The 21,536-nt window shown below is 54.8% G+C and overlaps 1 protein-coding gene across 1 annotated transcript in view; it reads right to left on the bottom strand.

Annotated features, from left to right (window-relative positions):
- The window catches only part of ETS1 (ETS proto-oncogene 1, transcription factor), a 52,123-nt gene that overhangs the window by 25,478 nt on the left and 5,109 nt on the right, over positions 1 to 21,536 (bottom strand). The window contains exons 2-3 of the mRNA XM_071449568.1: positions 1,725 to 1,844; positions 1,014 to 1,214 (exon numbers count right to left, since the gene is read on the bottom strand). Coding sequence (XP_071305669.1) covers positions 1,014 to 1,214; positions 1,725 to 1,844 — 321 coding nt within the window. The remainder of the gene's footprint in view (positions 1 to 1,013; positions 1,215 to 1,724; positions 1,845 to 21,536) is intronic.

Here is a 21,536-nt window from a genome sequence, read left to right as displayed (position 1 = left end):
GCTCAATGCAAGGAGAAATTGGGCTGACACAAGGTTTGGCTTTGTTTGGTTAAACTGCTCAGTGTTGATCCAAGCACTCCATGAAAAATATGCAAAACAAAAGGGACAGACCAGATTTAGAGCCCAAGAGCAGGAAAACAGCCTGGCCTGGCCAGAGCCCGGGAAGGGCCATGTTTACCTTCTGCAAACCACAGGTAGCAGTAAAATTAGTAATGGGCAATTAACATCCATTTGTCAATGGTTTCCTGGAAGGAATAACTGTGCTCCCCCTCCCCTTCCTGCCACCAGGGTCAGTAGGACAGCACAGGGGACATTCCAGGAAAGCAAAGAGCTCTGCAGAGAAGGGAGCTGGAAAAAGAGCCCAGGTGTGCTGCAGCTCCTGCTTGTGGCTCAGGTTGAGGTGCTCAGCTCCTCACCTGCTCCTTAGAAACCATCCCAGTGCTCCTGGGCACCCAGACATGGAAAATCAACACCCTAAATCAAAGTGTGTATCCCCAGTCACTGAAAGTTAATGCCCTTGGGTGCTGTCATGCAGGGAATGGCACAGATGCCTTCTCCTCCCAGAAATGCTGGCTTTGGGGACATGGAACACCCTTTTTTTGGGACATGGAACAAAGCAAAGCAGCTTCCAATTGCCACTGGGAAATTCGGGTAGGATTTTGGCTGTATTCCTGTACCCAGTTCCAGCGGAGGAAATAGTAAAATTCACAACAGGAGTTGAACATGCTGAGGAAAAATGCTTTGGAAAATCCCACCATGGATTCCAGGCAGTCACAGTGTCCCTGCCCACTGGGGATCCCTGCCAGGCAGCTGGCACAAACACTCTTTGAGGCACTGCCAGGATTCGCCTTGCCCGCTGCCGTTGGGATGCCCATTTGGAATCCTGCTGAAAAGCTGGGCTTTGGAAGATGTTTTTCGTGGGATTAAAGCTCAAGGTGAACACCTCCTGGTCTGTGGAAAGCCCCAGAACCAGGCTGGCAGGGATGCTGTGAATTGCTCACCCCAGTACTGACCTTTCTGCAGGATCTCCAGATGTTCCCAAAGGATATCTCCCACAAAGTCAGGCGCCAGCTCCAGGAAGCACTCCTTGCCCAGGGCACAGAGGGCAGCTCCATTCATGCAGAACTTCTGGAAATCCACCTCCTTCAGGCTGAACTCGTTCACTGCCCACATCACCCAGTCCCGCACGTGCGTCTCCGTCCACTGCTGGGGGTCTGCAGAGGGATCCAGCCGTGAGCACCCTCAGGCAGTTTTCCCAGGAAAGCAGGACACAGACAGTGCTGCAGGAGCCCTGCACTGCCACAGCCTCACCCCTGGAGACTGGCAGCCCTCTGGCACCAGGGTGTGAGGAACACCATGCCCAGTCTGGACCAGCCTTAGTGTGGACACGTTTCGTCCAAGGAACAAACTTTGGATTTGTTTGGGATTTCTAAAAATCCCATCACTTCTCTGACCCCCTCTTCCCAGCCATTTCTCCAATTTTCTTGGTTTCTCCCTGTCACCAGCCTCTGGTAAAGGGTTCCTGCTGCTTCTCTGTTTAGTGGAGATGACTTGTCCACATTTTTCCAGCTGAAGCTTCCAAGAAGCTTCAGGTGGTATTTGAAAGGCAACACCACCTGAGGAGAACCAGCAGGGGAGATGGCAGACAGGGAACTCTGGGCAGCCTGGAAGGAGGACACAACCCCTGTGGGTATTGTGGTTGTGCATGGGAAGCCATGTCTTACCTTTGGGAATTCCCAGCCGCTGCTGCTCCTTGGCAAAGCCGCTGAACGTGGCTTTCAGTGCCTGGGACATCATTTCTTTGCTGCTGGGCGTTAATAAAGGCACATCTGCACATTCCATGTCTGAAAGAAGCAGGAGACAAACACAGCCATGAGGACATAGGCTGGGAAAGATGTCAGGGAATGCCAGCCAGGTGCACATGGTGTACCTACACTTCTGGAATGTGCTACTGGATGATGATATCAAGGCCTTTCCAGACATCAGCCTGCTGGGCATCAGCATTCCAGGTGTGTCTGGAGCTTGGGAAATGGCTCAGCAGCTCCAGGCACCGAGGAAGGCAGAGTCCCACACCAGGGTGAGCAAGAAAGAGGGAGAAAAGCATCTCTGAATTACCACTCTGTCATCCCAGTGCAAAGAAAAGCAAGGAGAAAATTAAAGAATCCTAGAAAATTCTTCATCCTAGGAAATTCTTCCCTGTGGGGGTGGGGAGGCCTTGGCACATGTTGCCCAGAGAAGCTGTGGCTGCCCCTTCCCTGGAAGGGTCCAAGGCCAGGTTGGAACAACCTGGGATAGTGGAAGGTGTCTCTGCCCAAGGCAGGGGTGGAATGGGATGGGCTTTAAGGTCTCTTCCATCCCAAACCATTCCATGATTCTACGGCTCCATGAAAAAGTGAGCTGACAGCAGGCTGAGACAGGATGGAGGAGTGGCAGAATACCCATTTGAGGGGGGAAGGGAAACAAAGAGCTGGAAAATCCCACATTAGCCCAGAGTTACGTCATGCACATCCATAGCACGGAGCCAGGGTGAGTCATGGCCAACGCTGCCATCCCATGGGACAGTGGGGCCAAGCTGAGAGCCAGGCCTGGAGTCAGTCCTGACAAGGACCAAACCTCTTCCTTTCCTTTTTTAAATCCCTTTTTCTAATTTATTTGGAAGGAGATGAAGCTTTGTTGCCAAAGAGTCTCACAAATAAAAGCAACCATTTGAGGCAAAATATCTGAATAGAGGTTTGGCTCTTTTTCCCATACTTTCAGTATTCCTGAAAAACATCTTTGATGGAGAAGGAAAGTCTTGAACAACCACCACCCCAAAAACTGCCCTTGGTCAGCAGAGATGAAAATCTTCCACCTGAGGTTGGTTTAGCTCTGCAGCCTAATGGAAATTTTCCATGAAAACTTAGTGGAAAAATGACACCATGGGCAAAGAAAGTCTTTGGTGTTCTCATGAATATCTGGACGCAGACATTGAAAATCAAAAATTCTATGTCTAGTGGAAACTCAACCACCACAGTTTTCCATCGCTCCAAGTTCATTAAACTCCTGATTTAATAAACCTTTACACCTGCAACATGCTGCTGAGGGCCTGTTCCAGGCAGTGTTGGTGTATTCCTGATAAAACACGGAGTCAGGGATGGAAGCAGTGCTGCAGCCACTGGGAAGAGCCAGCCCAGCTGCCCAGTCTGGAACTCCTGCTCCATTCAGCTCCTCCCCAGCCAAACTCATGGGCATCATTTAAAGGCCAAACAACCCAGCACTCGCTTTTGTTCCAAGTGGGAATCTGGGGGTTGGGTCAACAGAATTCCAGGGCAGTGATGGAGTCATCGCCCCTGGAAATGTTAAAAAAACCTGTGGATGTGGCTCTTGGGGACATGGGTTGGTGGTCACCTGGCAGTGCTGGGGACCTCATGATCTTGGGAGGCTTTTCCAACCTAAACAATCCTGTTTTTCCATGGATAAACCTCCACATGCAGCTCTGTAGCACAGGGTGAGGGTGACAATGCAGAAAGTATCCCCAGATCATCCGCTGGATGCTCCCGATGCAATTCCACTGCCAAGCCAAACACAGCAACTTCTCTGTCCCCACTTCTGCACCTTCCACCTCTCAGCCCCAATACAAAAATTCCCCCTTCCCTTTGCACATCCTCCAGCCAAGTCCCCAAGGCTCTCAAGAAATCATTTGCAGACTCTTGGCTCAGGTAGGAACAGTGAAATTCCCGACACGGAGTCTCTCAGGACACAATTCCTGCCCTCAGCCCAGCACACAATCCAGAATTGCCTCCACAGTGGCAGGATCAGGACCTTTGAAAGTAAATCCCACATCCAAAGGCTATTTGGCAAATTACACTTCATTATTTACTGGATTTGGCTGGAGAGGGCACGGAAAATGAGCAGCCACCATCGCTATCTCTGTTCCCCATCTGCTGCCTGAGATAACACTGGGAGAAAGTGGCTCGGTGCCCCTTTCCCTTCATCCTCAAGTTACACTTGAATGCTCTGCTCTCCCTGCTCTGTGGCCACAGGGACCACCCAGGAATCTGCTCCCTCTGCCTGCCTCAACAGCAGCTCCTGCCTGCCCTGGGACGATGAGTCAGAGCCAGGCTGAGAAAACGGTTCTAACCCCAATTTAACACTGAATCACCATGAAAACCTGTGTGGAGGTGAGCTCCTCAGGCCAGACACCAAGAGCAGGGTGAAAAACGGTATTTTTATCTCTGCAATAGCAAGGGCCCATCCCTAATCCTGTTTGGTTGTGCAGGATCCACGGGTTGGCTTTGCACAAACCCAGCAAATCAATTTTTCAGTAGCAGGAGGATAAGATTTCGGTTTAGGAAGGTGAATGCTGAGCTCTGCACAAACAACCTGTCAAAACAGGGGGAGACTTAAAAGTGATTCCCAGGGAGAGGTCACAGGGAAGCAAACAATCTGTTCCCAAATAAAAAAAACCAAGCCAGAGGACGGTTTCTATTTAAACACCCAAATCAACCCAAATGTGCATTTCAAGGTTTCTGCAAAATCTGTTGTGCTCGGCAGATTTAGGACTAAAACATCATTTGCTTTTTCCTGCGAGGTCGCAGCCACTTGTTTGAATTTCTGCTGAGGACAGAGCAGCCCCAAAGCCCTGAGCCTGCAGAAGCCTTGGTTGGCTCAGCAGTGTCCCAGAGCTGGGGAAAACTCACCCAGGGAAACCAAACGTGTGTGTGAAGCTCTGCAGATGTGTTTGGGGACAAGGCTTGGCTGGTGACTCGAGAAAGATGAGTTGGATGGACACTTTTTACCCTAAATTCTGCTTCTGCTGCTTTGGGGGTATTGAATTTATTTAAATAATTCAGTATTTATTTTAAAACTGGGTGATTTATGTGTAGGGAGCATGGTGGGCTTCACCCAGCTCTGTGCAGGGCCAGGACTCAGACTTAGTGATCCCTGTGAATCCCTGCCAACCTGGAATATCCCACAACTCCATGAACTTTGCTGTTGCAGGGAAATTCCTTCCCGTGGAGGCAAACCCAGCCCTGGCAATGTCCTCCAGCCCTTCGCCTCCAGTCCGGGATGCCTAAAGGTCAGAGTTGAGCAGAATTTCAGGAACAAAAGCAACAAGCCCCGCTTTGCTGCCCCGGTATCAGCTTTCAGTGCCATCTGAAACCTGTTTGCAAGATTTTAATCAAACCTTGCACCAATAAAACCTCTCCTTTAGTGCTGCCCACGGAGCTCAGGCTGTGTGCAAGGGCTGGGGTGGGAGCCAGCACCAGGCCCAGCTGTTCCACCTAAACCCAGTTTAGGAATGCCGGGGCTTTAATCCCAAAAGCAAGCTCAGCAGCAGGGGCCAGACTGGGATTTCTGGCTGGTTTTTACGAGCCCATCAAAGCCCCTGACACGGCTGCCACGTGCACCCAGCTGTGGGGATGCCATGTCCTCGTCCCTGCCGACAGAGCCGCCTTTGATTTCCCTCCTGGGAGAGCGGGCAGGGAGCTCTGGGTTGATTTTTAAACTGTGCCAGTTGAGTTATGTCAGCAGCATCTGCAGAGCAGAGATGCAGGATTTGCCTCGCATGGGGACAGCTTTTATCTGGCTGCAGCTTTCCAAGGCAAAGAGGGATCTGGAGGCTCTGTGGCTTCTCCAAACCAGGCCCCTGCAGCTCCCTGAGATCCCTGGGGATGGGACTCAGAGACACAAGAGGACAAAACACCCTGACATTGCCCTGGATGGGTTCTGTGCCAAGGGAGACCTGCCCAGACCCCCCAGCCAGGGGCACTTGGAGCCAGAGAGAAAACCAGGAGCAGAGAGGCCAAGATCACCAAGTTCATCTCCCAGCCAAATTCCCACTCTGCTCCCACCAGGCCCTGCATGTATAAACTATTTCCACACATCTGATCTTTTTAAAGGACTCGGATTTACAAACTTCAGGGATTTTGACCTTCAAATGCACAGAACTCCTCTGCACGCCAAAGCCATTTGCAGCTGATTGCAGAAGGAAAATAAATGGCAGACGGGAAAAAAAGGATGGGCCAGGCAGAGGGATGGGAGCAAAGTCATTTTTCAGCCCAGTTTCCACTCGGGGTCAGTGACTCCTCCAAGCTCCCCTTGGCCACTCACTTTTTTTTCCATCAGAGCCCCAGTGTGTCCCTGTGTGGGGTTTCACCCAGTAACTGCTGGAAATGGATGTGGGGAGGGTCAGAGCAGAGCCACCTGACCCCACAGCACCTCCTGTCCTGGATGGATGGATGGATGGATGGATGGATGGATGGATGGATGATGGATGGATGATGGATGGAGGGATGGATGGATGGAGGGATGGATGGATGGAGGGATGGATGATGGATGGATGGATGATGGATGGATGGATGCATGGATGGATGGAGGGATGGATGGAGGGATGGATGGATGGATGGATGGATGGATGGATGGATGGATGGATGGATGATGGATGGAGGGATGGTGTGGAAGGGGCTAACAGCAGGCCTGTTAGCTAAAGGAGCGAGAAGAAGCTGAGAAGTAAGAAGAAACTGATAAAGAGCTCTCTCCAAGGCTGTAACCAAAGAGACCGAGAGAAGAAAGATAGAAGAACTTTGCAGCTAAATGAAACATTTTTAGAAAGTTAATTAAGTCACCATAACTTTTTCACCAATAGTATTATGTTGATCTATTGTGGCCAATAGTAAAGATAGAAGAAAGATAAACAACTAGAAAGTGTATAAAAATCAGCCATATTCAATAATAAAGTGTTGCCAACTGAGACTGCTTGTAGTCTCTGCTTTATGTCGTAACCGCCTCGACAACGACAGGATGGATGGATGGAGGGATGGATGGATGGATGGATGGATGGATGGATGGATGGATGGATGATGGATGATGGATGGATGGATGGATGGATGATGGATGGATGGATGGATGGATGGATGGATGGATGGATGATGGATGATGGATGGATGGATGGATGGATGGATGATGGATGGATGGATGATGGATGGATGATGGATGGATGGATGGATGGATGGATGATGGATGATGGATGGATGGATGGATGGATGGATGATGGATGGATGGATGGATGGATGGATGGATGGATGGATGATGGATGATGGATGGATGGATGGATGGATGGATGGATGGATGATGGATGGATGGATGATGGATGGATGGATGGATGGATGGATGGATGGATGGATGATGGATGGATGGATGGATGGATGGATGATGGATGGATGATGGATGATGGATGGATGGATGGATGGATGGATGATGGATGATGGATGGATGGAGGGATGGATGGATGGATGGAGGGATGGACGGACACCAAGGGCAGGAACCCAAGGTCTGACCAGGCCTGGAGCACAGGATGCCATGGAGATTCCAGGCCTTGTGTGGCTTGGCAGAAGCACAGGGACAAGGGGGAAAGGCTTGAAAATGAAATAGGGTAGATTTGATTTAGATTCAGATTTAGATTAGATTTAGATTTAGATTTAGATTAGATTTAGATTTAGATTTAGATTTAGATTTAGTTAGATTTCAGGATGAAATTCTTCCCTGTGAGGGTGGGCAGGCCCTGGCACAGGGTGCCCAGAGCAGCTGGGGCTGCCCCTGGATCCCTGGCAGTGCCCAAGGCCAGGCTGGACTGGGCTGGGAGCAGCCTGGGACAGGGGAAGGTGTCCCTGCTCATGGAAGGGGGTGGAGTGAGATAAGCTTTAAGGTCCCTTCCAACCCAAACCATTCCAGTATTCCATGATTAAATTAGGGGAGAAAATGCAGGTTAGTTTCAAACAAGATCCTTTGCATCCAAGGGCTCCATGAATTTGTGCCTGTGTCCCTCAGAAACCTCAATCCCTGAGCCCTGAGGCAGCTGAGGTCCCCCTGGAGCCCCCATCCCGTCCTTCTGGAGCTGCCCACACTCCAGGATGTGCCCTCACTGCTGGGTGACGATGGAGCAGGAGTTTCCCAGAGGGTGCCAGGGGTTCACTCTCCCACCCCCTCCCACGTGCCCACAGTGAGTCTGTGGCCACCAAGGCCATGGTTCCCCCCCAGCCCAGCCCGAGCTGAGCCCCTCTGTCCCAGCTTTCCTTGGGATCCAAAGAAGGACAGAGCTGGAGCTGGGGGAAGCTGCAGCACAGATTTCCCAACGTCCCCCAGCTGGGAGGGTTCAGCAGCACAGAACCTTTCTCAGGATCAGAGGAGGCTGAGGAGAGGGGGGCTGGGAGCTGAGACCCTTCCCACGCTCCCCAGCGAGGCTGCCAGGCACCGTGGAGCCACCACGTCCCCACCACGTCCCCACCACGTCCCCACCACATCCCCACCATGTCCCCACGTCCCCAGCTCGGGTTTCCAGCACCCCCAGGCTCCTCCAGCCCCTTGGGCAGCTCTGCCTTTCCCAGGTGCCCCCAGCCCTGGAGCAGGGACACCCGGGCAAACAACCCTGGCTGAGCCCCCTGTTATTTAGGCAGGATTAGGCAAAAATTTGTGTGCACTTTTGAACTGTTTTCACAAGCGTTGCCTCTCACTCCCACGCAGGAAGCAGGAGAGGAGCCGGCCTGTTCCAATTAGGGCTCCTCGGACCCAAAGGGCAGCGAGATTCCAGGGGGGGAAAGGGAAAGTGGGACAGAAAGCTGGAAAAAAGGGACCAGAAGGAAATCTAGATGGGGAGCAGGGATAAGCACAACAAGGGGTGTTTGCTGGGGATGGGATGGGAGCAGATGGGGCAGATTTGGGTCCCCTTCCTTCCAGAGACCGGCTCGGCTTCCCTCTGCAAGGATGGCACAAAAGGTGCAGACATTTGCTATTTTAATTTAAAATAAATATATTTCTTAAACAAAAAAATAAAAAAGAGAAGAAAAATAAGTCTTTTTTTTCCCTCCTTCAAGCAGTGAAAAATAAATACTGTGAGATGAAAGCTGGGCTTCAAGAGAAAAACAAGAGAGGAAACCGAAAGCCCACAGTGCTTAGCACTGCAGAAAGCCCAACAAAGCCGGCTTTTTTCCGGCCCTCAGCAGTTTTCTTAGGGAGATGTGGTGTGCCATGGGGGCCAGCTCTTCCCCTCAAAACGGGCCTGAGCACTGTCCTCCCTAAATGCAGATAAAAGCATTTTGTCCCAGGTCTGGGCTCTCAGCACTCGGAGCACCAGAGGGGAAGGTTTGGCTGTGGGTGAGGTGTTGGGATGCTCTGCTCAGCCTCGGGTTTGGGGTTCAGCCCTGTGTGCCATGGACAGCCTGGCCTGGCAGGGACGTGTCCATGAGGAAAACTGGACACAGAGCAGCCACCAGGTGAGGAGGGCTGGTGTGGCTCTGGGGTCTGGCAGCTGTGAGGAACCCAGCGCAGGGAAAGGGTTCTGCAGCCACCATCAGTCACAGCCCACCCTGCTCAGGCTCCAGCTCCTTCTCCTCCCTCACTCTCCCTGCTTTGTAACGTGGGTGTTGGATGGCAATCCTGGGAAAGCAGCATCCTTGAGAGTCCCAGGAGCTCGCAGGGGAGCAGCCTGGTGGGCAGCTCACTCTGTCCTTGGCTTTTGTGGAGAGAAGAGGGGATGAAATGCTAGAGAAAGGCCAGGGCTGAAGCTGAGCTAAACCACAGCCCCTGAGTCAACGCTCACTGTGCCTATGGGAAAGCTCCCCCAGCTCAGCAGGGCCAGGGCCTACAGCTCCTCTTCCTTCAGCAGCTCAGGGGCTTCCCTCAGCTGGGGATTCACCCCATCCTCCCCATTTCAGCTGCTGGAAGGAGCACAGATGGATAAAGCAAACCCTGGGGAGATTCAGCCACCTCTGAGGTTGGGGAACATGGCCATGGTTTAACAGCACTTGTTGGAACCATCAAAGAAGTGAGAAACAAGATTGGTCATCAATCAAATTCCACCAGCATTGCCCAGAGCGGCTCTGGCTGCCCCTGGATCCCTGGAAGTGTCCAAGGCCAGGCTGGACAGGGACAGGGAAGGTGCCTGTTGGATGGGATGAGCTTTAAGGTACCCCCTGACACAACCCACCCGAGGGTTCCAGGATGAGATGCTACAAGGCTGGAGTGCTTCAGCTCCAGCAGCAGCTCAGCACCACACCCTCCCACTCTTGAATCAGCTCTAAATGCAGCTCTATCTGCAGCCCCTTCAGATTTAACAGCATCACAACCTTCAACTTCCACCTGCCTTTTCCAAGCCCGCTGGCCTGAGGGCACAGTCCAGGTCCATTAAACCCCTGTGGAGGCTCCAGGCTGCAGCCAGCCAGGAGCAACCTCCACCTGCCCAGCCCCTCCTGCTCAGGAGGCAAAGCCATCGGGCCCTTAGAGCCCTTCCCTGCCTCTTTCCCAATGGAATATCCCAGCAGCAGCATCCCTCTGGAGGCAGGAGGAGCTCCTCACCTCCAGGCTGGGATCGCTGCTCAGCAGGGCTGGCGCAAACCTGTGAGCCAGGCTTCCCCCTAATCACCCTAATCCCTGCTAACCATGCCTCTAAAGGCTCTAATCCCTGGGCAGGGCAGGGCACACGAGCCTGGAAATGCCTGTCATGGACACCCAGCCCTGGAAAAGCCTGTCAGGGACACCCAGCCTCTGGAAAAGCCTGTCAGGGACACTCAGCCCCTGGAAAAGCCTGTCATGGACACCCAGCTCTAGAAAAGCCTGTCAGGGACACCCAACTCTGGAAAAGCCTGTTATGGACACCCAGTCCTGGAAAAGCCTGTCATGGACACCCAGCTCTGGAAATGCCTATTATGGACACCCAGCCCTGGAAATGCCTGTTATAGACACCCAGCTCTAGAAAAGCCTGTCATGGACACCCAGCTCTGGAAATGCCTGTTATGGACACCCAGCTCTAGAAAAGCCTGTCATGGACACCAAACCCTGGAAAAGCCTGTCATGGACACCCAGCCCCGCTGGAGGCAGCTCAGGTGGAACCAGCCAGCCTAGGTCATGCCCCACCTCTGGGAGATGCTCCTTTCAACCCAGCCCCGCTGCTCACACCCCACAGAGCTCAGGTTGCTCAACAGCAATGGGGGAAAAAGGAAAAATCCCTGCCAAGCCTCGGCACTCAGCACGGAGCAGACGAGCACAAATGGGCACAGACAGTGCCCTGCTGCTGGCACAGAGCCCAGCTGCTCACGGGCTCACAACCAGAAGCTGCTTGAAGCTCCTCACTGTCCCCAGGCTGGGCCAGGAGCCCCCAGAGCCTTGCAGGGCTGCAGGAGCCCAGCCTGAGCCTGCCAGAGCAATCCCACCTGGGCTCCAGTGCTCAGGGCACGGTGCTCGGGGTCAAACACACCCACCTGAGAGCTCACATTCCCTTCCAGCCTGGTCACACCCAGGAGTTCTGCTGTTCTCTCCTCAACTCCCTGGCTGATCTTGCTATTTCTGGCATCTCTGATGAGGGAGGGGATGGGACTGGAGGGTTTGTCCCAAGAGAAGGATGAACCCATCCCAGAACCCTGCCATGGGATTTTCCTGGATTGCAGAAGCACCCTTGGGATGCTCCCAAGGTACTCCCCAGGCAATTCAGATGGAACATTTCTCCATCCATCCAAACAAACCCTCAGACTCTTCTGCAGATATTCAGCTCCCTGTCCTTCATCATCACCCAGGAATAGGGACAGACACAAAGGGGATTCAGCTCCAGCACCTCCAGCTGCTGCTGCAGGCTGGGGCTGCCAAGCCATGCACCAGAGTCCCCCAGCAAGGAAGAGCAGGGATGTAGCAAGGCCAGGTTGAGGATAATTGGCAGAACATCGTGTGGGGAAGATGCTGTCAGGATGGGAAGTGTGAAAAGGGATGGCTGAGATCTCTTGGCAGGGCTGTCCCCTCGCAGCAGGAGGAAGGCCAAGGAACCTTCACTCAAGCTGAGCTCTTTCATCACTCACAAAGGATCCCAACCCTCCCAGCCGGCTCAGACACTCCTGAAGAACAAACTGTGCCAGCACACTTTGTGAGCAGCCACGCATGACCTCACAGCCTGGGATGTTTTCATCCCACAGTCCTGATGATCCATGTGCAATGACTCCACGCCCTGGATAAAACCCCATCATTTGTGCTGCCCATCACCAGGACACAAGAGATTTCTGAGGCTGACGGACTCCAGAGCTGTCCCTGCTGCTGGGGGATCCTAACAGAAGACTCAATTCCCTTGCCTTGGGAAGGGATTACACACAGAGATGCTCAGCCAAACACTCCAATGTCTGTCCCGAGGAATTCCCAGCCTTCCCTTGATTTCCCTGCTCAGACTGATCCCTCTGTGTCCAGGCCCAGCCCCTGCCCCCGGGCCGAGTCACACCAGACACGAGGCAGCACATGGCAGGGCAGTGGCAGTGCCCGGGGCTGGGGGGATGCTCAACCCCAGATATGTCCGACCACATCAAAGCCTCTGCTGCTCTCAGCAGCTCCCATTCATCCTCCGGGAATGTGTGTGAGAGCCGGACCTGCCGCGGCTGTGTCCATGCCCCGGTGGGGAAGGTCCCTGGGATGTTCCTGACGGCCAGACCGTCCCACAGGATGCTGCCAGCACGGAGGAAGGCGGCGATGCGGGAGGATCAGAGGGAGGAGCGAGGGAGGGAGGCTCGGAGCTCCGGGTCACCTCCGCTCGCTGCCGCGGGCGACGGGCGCTGGGCGAGCCCTGCACCGCTCGGCAGCTGCAGATTCCTGCCTGTCCCACCCCCTCCTCCGCAGCCTCGCCGGGCACCCCTTCCCCGCAGGGCAGCGCCGGCAGACAGCGGGCATTGCTCAATGGCAGCGCCGCTCACATCGCTCCTCCGGCTGCCACAGCTTCCACATCTGGGACTGCTGGGCTCCCTGAGCGAGTGCGGGGCACAGGGAGGAGGAAGAGGAGGAGGAGGAGGAGCCCAAGAGCTCCTTCACAGGAGCCCTGTCCTCACCTGTCCTCCCCATGTCCCCCCTCACCCCTCTGTGCCCAGGGAAGTCCCTGCACACGAGGACTCCAGGGCTGCCCTCCCTTATCAGCCCAGTTGCAGCTTCCAAAGGCAGAGAAGGAAGATTAGGATATTTAGCTTTGAAATCAAACAAATAATTGCACAGGCTTTCTGCAAACAGATCAGGGTTGGGAGGTCAGAGAGCAGCTGGTAAATCTCAGCACTGTTTGCTCTGCCTAAATAATATTAGACCAAGAATAATCAATCATTTTTAATCAACAAAATTATTTATAACTCTTAGAGCAAACAGTCAACTCCACTGGCAGCTGCCAAAAGATGGTAGGTAATGATCCCCACGTCTCCAATTCCCCTGTGTGGTTATGGACTGGCTCCTTTGCATCCCTGGATTTACTGCCCTGGAGATTTGCCCTCACAAGTGCCATGACCCTCTCTGGGGGTGTCCCTGGCCAGGCTCACAAGCACACACTCAAGCACACACAAATACACCCAGCAGCCCCCCTGTAGCTGAACCCCCCCAGGGCAGCTCACAGCAGCCACTGCACACTCCAAGCACCTTCCCAAGCTGCATCTCCCAGGAGGGAGGGGAGGGAGAACCTGCTGGACAGGAGAGGAGAAGATGCTCCTTCTGCTCTGCCACCTGAGCCAGTGACACCTCCTGGGGTTGTGGCTGTGCTGATGGCACCACTCATGTCCCACACCCTGCACATCCCCCCAGCCCTGGGCAGGCTCTGCACAGCAGCAGATGATCCCAGCAGCCACAACAGGACAGGAGCCTTTTCCTGGCTGGGCTGGAAGCCATGAAAGCCAAGGGATTGCTGAGAGGAGAATGAGAGCCAGCTTCCCATTTGGGACCAGGAGGGAGCCAGGACACGGCCATCCCTGGGTGCTCCTGCCAGCCCTGCACCATTTCACCTCCCTGTTCCCTGCCCAAGCTCAGCTCCCCCAGTGATGGAGGCCAGGAAGGGCCTGGGAAAAACCTGGGAACCAAAGCTCTGCAGCCCACGCCAACCTCAGGAACAGCGGTGCCAAAGTAATTTCATTTCACAACTTCCCAGGAACAATTCTCCCGGGTTTATTAATTTTTAAGCAGACAAGAAAACCAACAAAGGGGATTTTCCAGGAGAGCCCCAAGATTAATCATCTCCATCCCAGGCTGAGCACAGGGCTCCTGGGCTTTGCCCAGGTGTGTTACACCATGCAGCATCCGGGTTTCCAGTATCCTCAGGCACAGGAGCGAGGGTTTTCCCAATCCCCAAGAAGTTCTTCTTTTCCAGCTCCTACTTCTAGGAAACTTCCCACCAGGGAAGGGACCAGTGCAGGGATTGGGCCAGAGCAAGCCCTGGGAAGATGAAGGTGGGAGTGGGCTGGGACAGGCGGCCAAAGAGGAGCTGGGCTGCCCCATCAGGCTCAGCCCTTCCCATCCCAGAGCCAAGCGCTGTCCAGGATGGATTATGTCAGCTCCTGGCCTCAGCTGGGAAGAGAGAAGGGCAGGCAGGGATAAATGTGAGGTGCTGGGATCTGCCCAGAGGAAGCCTGAGCTTGGAAACCTCGGTGAGGGCCAGGGGAGAGGCTGAGACGCTCCCAGGCCTCGCATCCACCGCACGGAGCATCCGGAAGCCATTAAGGAATTACAGCCCCGCTGGCCCCGAGCCCTCCCCGGCAGAAGTGCCTGGAGCAGATGGTGAAAGGGCTGATTGAATTCGGCTGCTCACGCCAAGAGGCTCTTTAGGAGACACTCAATGGAGGAGGGGGTGGAGGGGGCGGCATTTGGGACTCGGGAGCTGGGAGCCCTTGCCAGGAACTCCAGGAATCCTCTGTCAACCCTAAGGAGGCTGGAGGAGCTCTGGCAGTGACTTGGATGTGTGGTTTGAGGGGTGTGAGATTCCCTTGGGAGCTTGACCCCAAGCTCCTGGTGCTCCAGGAGTGACTCCCCAGTGATCCAAGGCTGGTTCCTCTCCCTTCATCTCCAAGGGCACCGTGCATTGGACCAGCTCATTTCCAGGGACCTGGCATGGCCCCAGGAGCTGAGTGATCCCAAGCCTTGATCCCAGCTGAGGAGGAGGCACAGGAGCTGTCAGCCGAACAGCCCTGCCCACCCCCGGGGCTTTCCTCCCAGAAAAATGCCAGAAAATGTTTGTAAAGATCATTAATTCCCAACTTGGTGTAATCCCACCCCATTCCCACACTGGGTATGGGACCAGACCTCCCAAAGAGCCCTCAGAGTGGGATGGAATTCCAGTTACTCTGGATGAAGAAGAGGTGGGGGAAAAAGACCAGGGTGAGAGAAATGTAGGATGAAAAAGAGCCAAGAGGAGAGGGAAAAAAGCCTAAGGAAAAATGTGCTTCAAAAGTCATCCTCGGTGCCAGCCCTCCTGGGGGTGATGCCAGTGCCTGGGCAAAAACACAGATGGAGGAACCAAAATTGCCTGGGGATGAAGGAAGGGCTTAAACCCTCCCTGGAAAGTGGAGAGTAAGAAAAGGAGGAATGCCCCAAAAACCAACACAGCCCCCCAGCTCTGGGCTCCCTGCCCTGGCCAGCCAGCTCCAGCTCCCCATTCCCTGTGTCCCGGGGGAACAGGCATCGGCCGCGAGGCCCCCGTGCCATCCCCTATCTCCGAGTCCATCCCTGTTTTTCCAAGGGAGAAAGCTGCAGCGAGTCCCCCCGGGATCCCTGGCCGGCTGCCCGAGGTTGGGAAATCGGGAGCCTGGTCAGGCTCTGCCGGAGGGGCCGGCACGGAGCGCTCCGTGACCGTCAGGGGATCTTTGCGGAGCAATCTTTTCCGAGACAAGTCATGAGATTATTTCTTGCCTGGAATTTGCTCCCGCAGCTCCCATCGGCCCCGGACTGCTGAGTCAAGAGACCGCCGGGGCTGTGCCCTGCAGATGAGTAAATAAATTGCCATGGGGAGCGCGGGGGGCCGGGGGGGCTGGCGCCCGGCGGGGCGCGGGATGGGGCAGGGAGGGACCCGATGACTCCCGAGCCTTGGGCTGGGGATGGATCCCGGCTTGGCAGCCGCGCACGGAATTAGTCACCAGATTAGCGAGCAGTTACACACGCGGCTTAAAGGCACATCATCCTCCCCTCCCCTTCCCTTTCCTCCTTTTCCTCCGGGGTCTTATCCCCCCTTTGCCCTTCTTCTTTTATTTTTGAGATTTCTTTCGGCCGAACTTTGGCTCTCATTGAGTGCCAGGGACGGACAGCCCGACAGCCACGCAAGGCAGAAGCCCTTGAAGACGCCGAAGGGGGGAAAGGGTCCGGCCCGGGGGTGACAGAGCTTGGGGCAGCCCCTCCTGATCCCTTCCCTCCCCTCCCCATCCCGCTGTGCCGCCTCGCCGGGCACTCGGGTCACTCTATAGGATCCATATGGCCCCGGCTGCTCCGCGCTCGGCTGCTTGGAAGCAGGAATGGTGCGAGTCATCCCGCTCGAAGGCAAACAGGCGCAGGGCCGGGGCCTTTCATGTTCCGGCCTTTGGAGCCAAATTCAAATCTGGAGCCGCTTAAAGGGATGGAAAGAGCCCGAGCGAGGAGCGGCCCCGCCGGGCCGCGGCTACCGGGACAGCTCCGCATCCCAAACCCCGCTGCTGCCGCTGGAAAGGGAAACTGCCCCAGCCTTCCCAGACCCTGCTGCTGCCATGGGAAACTGCCCCAGCCTTCCCAAACCCTGCTGCTGCCACTGGAAAGAGCCCCAGCCTTCCCAGACCCTGCTGCTGCCATGGAAAACTGCCCCAGCCTTCCCAAACCCCACTGCTGCCATGGGAAACTGCCCCAGCCTTCCCAAACCCCACTGCTGCCACTGGAAACTGCCCCAGCCTTCCCAAACCCCACTGCTGCCACTGGAAACTGCCCCAGCCTTCCCAGACCCCACTGCTGCCATGGAAAACTGCCCCAGCCTTCCCAGACCCCACTGCTGCCACTGGAAACTGCCCCAGCCTTCCCAAACCCTGCTGCTGCCACTGGAAACTGCCCCAGCCTTCCCAGACCCTGCTGCTGCCACTGGAAACTGCCCCAGCTTCCCAGACCCCAGTGCTGCCATGGAAAACTGCCCCAGCCTTCCCAGACCCCACTGCTGCCGCTGGAAACTGCCCCAGCCTTCCCAGACCCTGCTGCTGCCACTGGAAACTGCCCCAGCTTCCCAGACCCCAGTGCTGCCACTGGAAACAGCCCCAGCCTTCCCAAACCCCACTGCTGCCATGGGAAACTGCCCCAGCCTTCCCAAACCCCACTGCTGCCACTGGAAAGGGAAACTGCCCCAGCCTTCCCAGACCCTGCTGCTGCCATGGAAAACTGCCCCAGCCTTCCCAGACCCCGCTGCTGCCATGGGAAACTGCCCCAGCCTTCCCAAACCTCACTGCTGCCACTGGAAACTGCCCCAGCCTTCCCAAACCCTACTGCTGCCACTGGAAACTGCCCCAGCCTTCCCAAACCCTACTGCTGCCACTGGAAACTGCCCCAGCCTTCCCAAACCTCACTGCTGCCATGGAAAACTGCCCCAGCCTTCCCAGACCTTGCTGCTGCCACTGGAAACTGCCCCAGCCTTCCCAAACCCTGCTGCTGCCACTGGAAACTGCCCCAGCCTTCCCAAACCCCACTGCTGCCATGGAAAACTGCCCCAGCCTTCCCAAACCCTGCTGCTGCCATGGGAAACTGCCCCAGCCTTCCCAAACCCCGGCACAGTCTCAGACCCCAAGCCCAAAGTTCCTGGCAGCCCTTGACAAGGATGGGCTTGGGAAATGTCACCGGTGCTGCTCCCAAGCTGCCGGGCTCCTCTGCTGCCCAGGGCTGATGGCAGGGCTTGAGCAAAGGAGTTTTTCCTCATTTCCAGCTGCAGAGCAGGAGGAATTGCGTTTGCTGACCTCATGGAGCAGTCTGAGGCATGGAGCAGTTGGGTAACGTGCCTCGAGCACTTGAAAAGAGAAAGCTCTTGGCATTGCATTTTCAAACCGCTTCTAACAATAATGGGTAAAAAAAGAAGGGAAAAAAAAGACCCAAATTTCACGTGTCCCACTCCATCTTTTTTTAATTTTCCAGTGGAAAAAGCCAGGACTACTCAGCTTTTGCAAGTTGTTTCTTCAGAGGGTTCAGGTTTCGGTAAACAATTGCTTAAAACTAAAAGGTAAGAAAGCAAAAATCCCCTTTTCTGCTCCCAGAGCAGTGACCAAAATTCAGTGGCTTTGCACAAACACATGCAGGCACCTCTGAAAAAAACTTTCATGTGGGTCAAAAAGCCACAGTTTGATTATTGTGATAAAAAGTGCTGACAACGGGGGGTAAACAACAGAAAACAACCCCCAAGCACTGCCCAGTGTCCAGTTTCAGCTTTTGGGGTCTGCTGCTGGCAGGGGCAGCTTCCCTGAGTGAGCAAGGTTATCCTGCAAGGCCATGCCAGGAGAGGCAGCATCCCAGGGAATGGCAGCCAGCCCCATCCTGCCGTGCCTGACTTGGCTCCCAAGGGATGCTGAGCCTGCCCCAGTCTCCCAGCACCCCCAAACTGGGAATTCTGGAGGGTGGATGGCTCCAGGCCTGCCTGCTGCTGGGGAGGAGCCGGGCAGTGGAACACAGAGCATGGAGAGCAGGAATCCTGCAAGCAGAGGGAGACCTGGAGCACCCAACTGAGGATGCTCCCACCTCCCTGACATGGCAAAATGGGAGTGCTGTGCCTCAGTTTCCCTAAAAACAAAATCTCATCAAACCTTTTCTCAACATCTTTTGGGGTGCAAGGCCCCAAAGCTTCAGAAAGAAGCTTTTAAAGAAAAGCTCAGTCCCTGGGCTGGCTTCTCCTGCACTCCCCACCAGCCATGAGAAGAATGCCTTGGAATCACATCAAGTATTTGAGATGAGATGGGGGGAGAGAGAGGGGGCATGGCGAGGGGAGAGGGGGAGCTTTTGACTCAGTGTCTGGCTTCTTTCATCAATCCCACATTCCTGCTCATGCCATCACCCTCCGGGAAAGTGCCACAACCTACAGAACCCATGTGGAGCCAATTTAGAATCCCCTCCGTGTAAGAAAATGCATTTTGTTCATTAGCAAGCTCTGGATGCTCAGCTGGGGTGAGGAGGCAGCCCCACAGCCATCCCAGAATGGGATTCAGTGGGAAAATGTCCTACACATAGCTACAGCCCAGAGCAGAGCAGTGCTCCCTGCTCTCCCTCCCAGGATGTTGTTCCAGCCCAAATAACCCCGAGGTTCCTGCCCCAGCCACCTGAGCTGGAGGTCTCTGCTCTTCTGGCTGTGTAGGAAAGGTTTAAACACAAGGAAAAAAGCTGGAAAGCAGGGAATTGCTGGAGCAGGTATTGCTATTGTGCCCAGCAGCAACTGGGAGATGAATGAATGGGAATTCCAGCCCCAGAGCCCAGTTCAGAGCCAGACAGAGCCCTGGGACTTTGCACATGCCAATCCACAACCAAGGCTGTCACAATGACTCCAATCCTCATTCCCAAAGCAGAGGGAGCCACAGCAAAGAGGGGATTTTCCTCTCTGGGAAAGCAAGCTGCTGTTTCTCGGTGTGTTTGTGATATTTCTCTGGCAGGTTATATTTATCCACGAGCTCCAGGAACCAGATGTGGGAGCGAGGGGCTGTGCTGCACCAGCTTCCTGCCTTCCTGCAAACACCAGCCCCACCTGCCCTGCACAGAGCAGGACACAGCCTGCAGAGCCAGGAAACTCTGCAAGGTCAGCACAGCCAGGGCAGGGGACAGGCAAAACCGTGTCACCTGCCTGGTCCTGCACAGGGGGCATTGCTCCCATGAGCTGGTGATGTTCATGGGACAGAGGAGCAAATCAAGGCTTGGATTTTGGCAGTTGACTGAAAAAAAAAATCCAAAACCTCAACATAAAAATGCAGAGTTTCAGTTCAGAAAGAGATGGTAGTGAGAGAGCAGGGCTTGACCTATCCAGGGCTACTCTGAGCCAGCCACCCTCAGGAGGAGGATGAAACACCTTGGAGCAGCTCTGAGCACAGCACTGGGGGCTCTGCCTCCCCCTCAGCCCTGCAGGGCTCAGGCTCTGCCAGGCAGCGTTTGCAGCCTTTTTGTGAAAGGCTCCAGAGGCCGGGGTGAGACACTGAGACACCACAGCTGAGCCCTCACACCAAACTGCAAACTGAAACCACCCTGGAGGTGCCCAAGGCCAGCCTGGCCAGGGCCCTGAGCCACCTGGTCCAGTGTGAGCTGTCCCTGCCATAGCAGGGATGGAACTGGGTGAGCTTTAAGGTCCCTTCCAGCCCAAACCATTCTGGGATTGAAGGATTTATTTCTTTTTTTGCCATCTCTGTGCACTTGGCCTCCAACTCAGTGTCCATCCCAGACTGTCCCTCCCCTGTTCCAGGAGATATTCAGGCACATGAAGCCACTGTAGATTTCCACATTTTTCCATCACTGCCAGGGAAGCCTGCAGGCACAAATCACCAAAGCTGGGAAAGCTGGGCTGGGGAGATGAGAGCAGCTCTGCAGGGCTTGCAGCAGGACCCAGCCCAGCTTTCCAAAGTCACCTCTGCAGGAGGAGATCCCACTCCAGGCCCGTTATCTCCAGAGCCATCTCCCAGCTCTGCCATGGGCAGCACTCAAGTGTTTCCCCCCCTCAAATTCCACTGCACCTGGGAAAAATGTAGGAGCTCGTAGGAGAATCAATAAATATTTATTGTTTAACCAGCAGTATTTTGACTGGAGATGTAAGCATGGCCCTGTGCCAGGGAAACAAGAGCCTTCTTGGCCAGCGCTGCAAACAAATTTTTGTCTGTATCTCGTTGGAAGATTATAAACTACACAATGAAAGGAAAAAAAAGAAACACAGGCAGCGAGCAGCTTAGTCACGGAAGAGGAACAAAAGAGCTGAGATGGATAACTGTGGCATGGGGTTACAAAAAAAGGGCTGCAGGCCTGAATTTTGGCTGTGAGACAGCTGTGCTGCTCAGATCAGCTGCAGATTGTGCCACTGGCTCCTGCTGGGATGGGGCTTGGAGCTGCACCAGGAGGCTCTGGAGAGACACTGGAATCCAGCAGGAGCTCCCAGCCAAAAGCAAACTGGGGAGTCAGGGCTGAGCCTGCAGGGGCACAGCCTCACCCCTATGGAATACCCCAATTCCCACAGGGATCCCAGGATCAATGAACAGGCAGGCCTTGGCTCCAGGGCAGTTTTAGTGCTCCAGTACAGCAGATCATCCCCTCCTTGTGCACCTCCTCAGAGTCCTGGCACACTCCTACCCAGCACAGGTGCTCCACCAAGCCAGATTTGTCAGCCTGGAGGGTGCCAGAGCTGCATCCTATGGATCAGGGACAGCAGTGACACTTGCTGTCCTACATCCTGCCACTTCCTCACCGTGTGCCATGCAAGGACCAGCTGACAGTGCAAAAGGGAAAAGACTCTCCTGCCTTATCTGGGACAGATTTACTTGGATTGATTCCCCAAAATCCCAGCAGATCCTGGTGCTACAACTGACAGGAGCCATTTAGGGTGGCAGCTCTGCCAGTTCACATCCCTGACATGTTTCAGACAGTCTGGTCCTACTCACACCCACCTGAGGCTTTAATCTCTGGGACAACCTGTGCACCCTCAGCCTGATGCAGCTGCCCCAGCTCCTCACACAGCAGGATCCATTCCAGAGGATTTCCACTTTTTCCCATCATTGCCACAGCAGCCTGCAGTTCCACCCAGAGCTGGCTCCCAGAGCAGCTGTGGCTGCCCCATCCCTGGA

The sequence above is a fragment of the Agelaius tricolor genome, unplaced genomic scaffold, assembly GCF_023055355.1.
Source record: "Agelaius tricolor isolate 1412-34295 unplaced genomic scaffold, bAgeTri1.0.p SCAF_29, whole genome shotgun sequence".
NCBI classification, from domain to species: Eukaryota; Metazoa; Chordata; class Aves; order Passeriformes; family Icteridae; genus Agelaius; species Agelaius tricolor.
The sequence above is the reverse complement of the archived record's forward strand: the minus strand, read 5'-3'. Positions and strand labels throughout refer to the sequence as shown.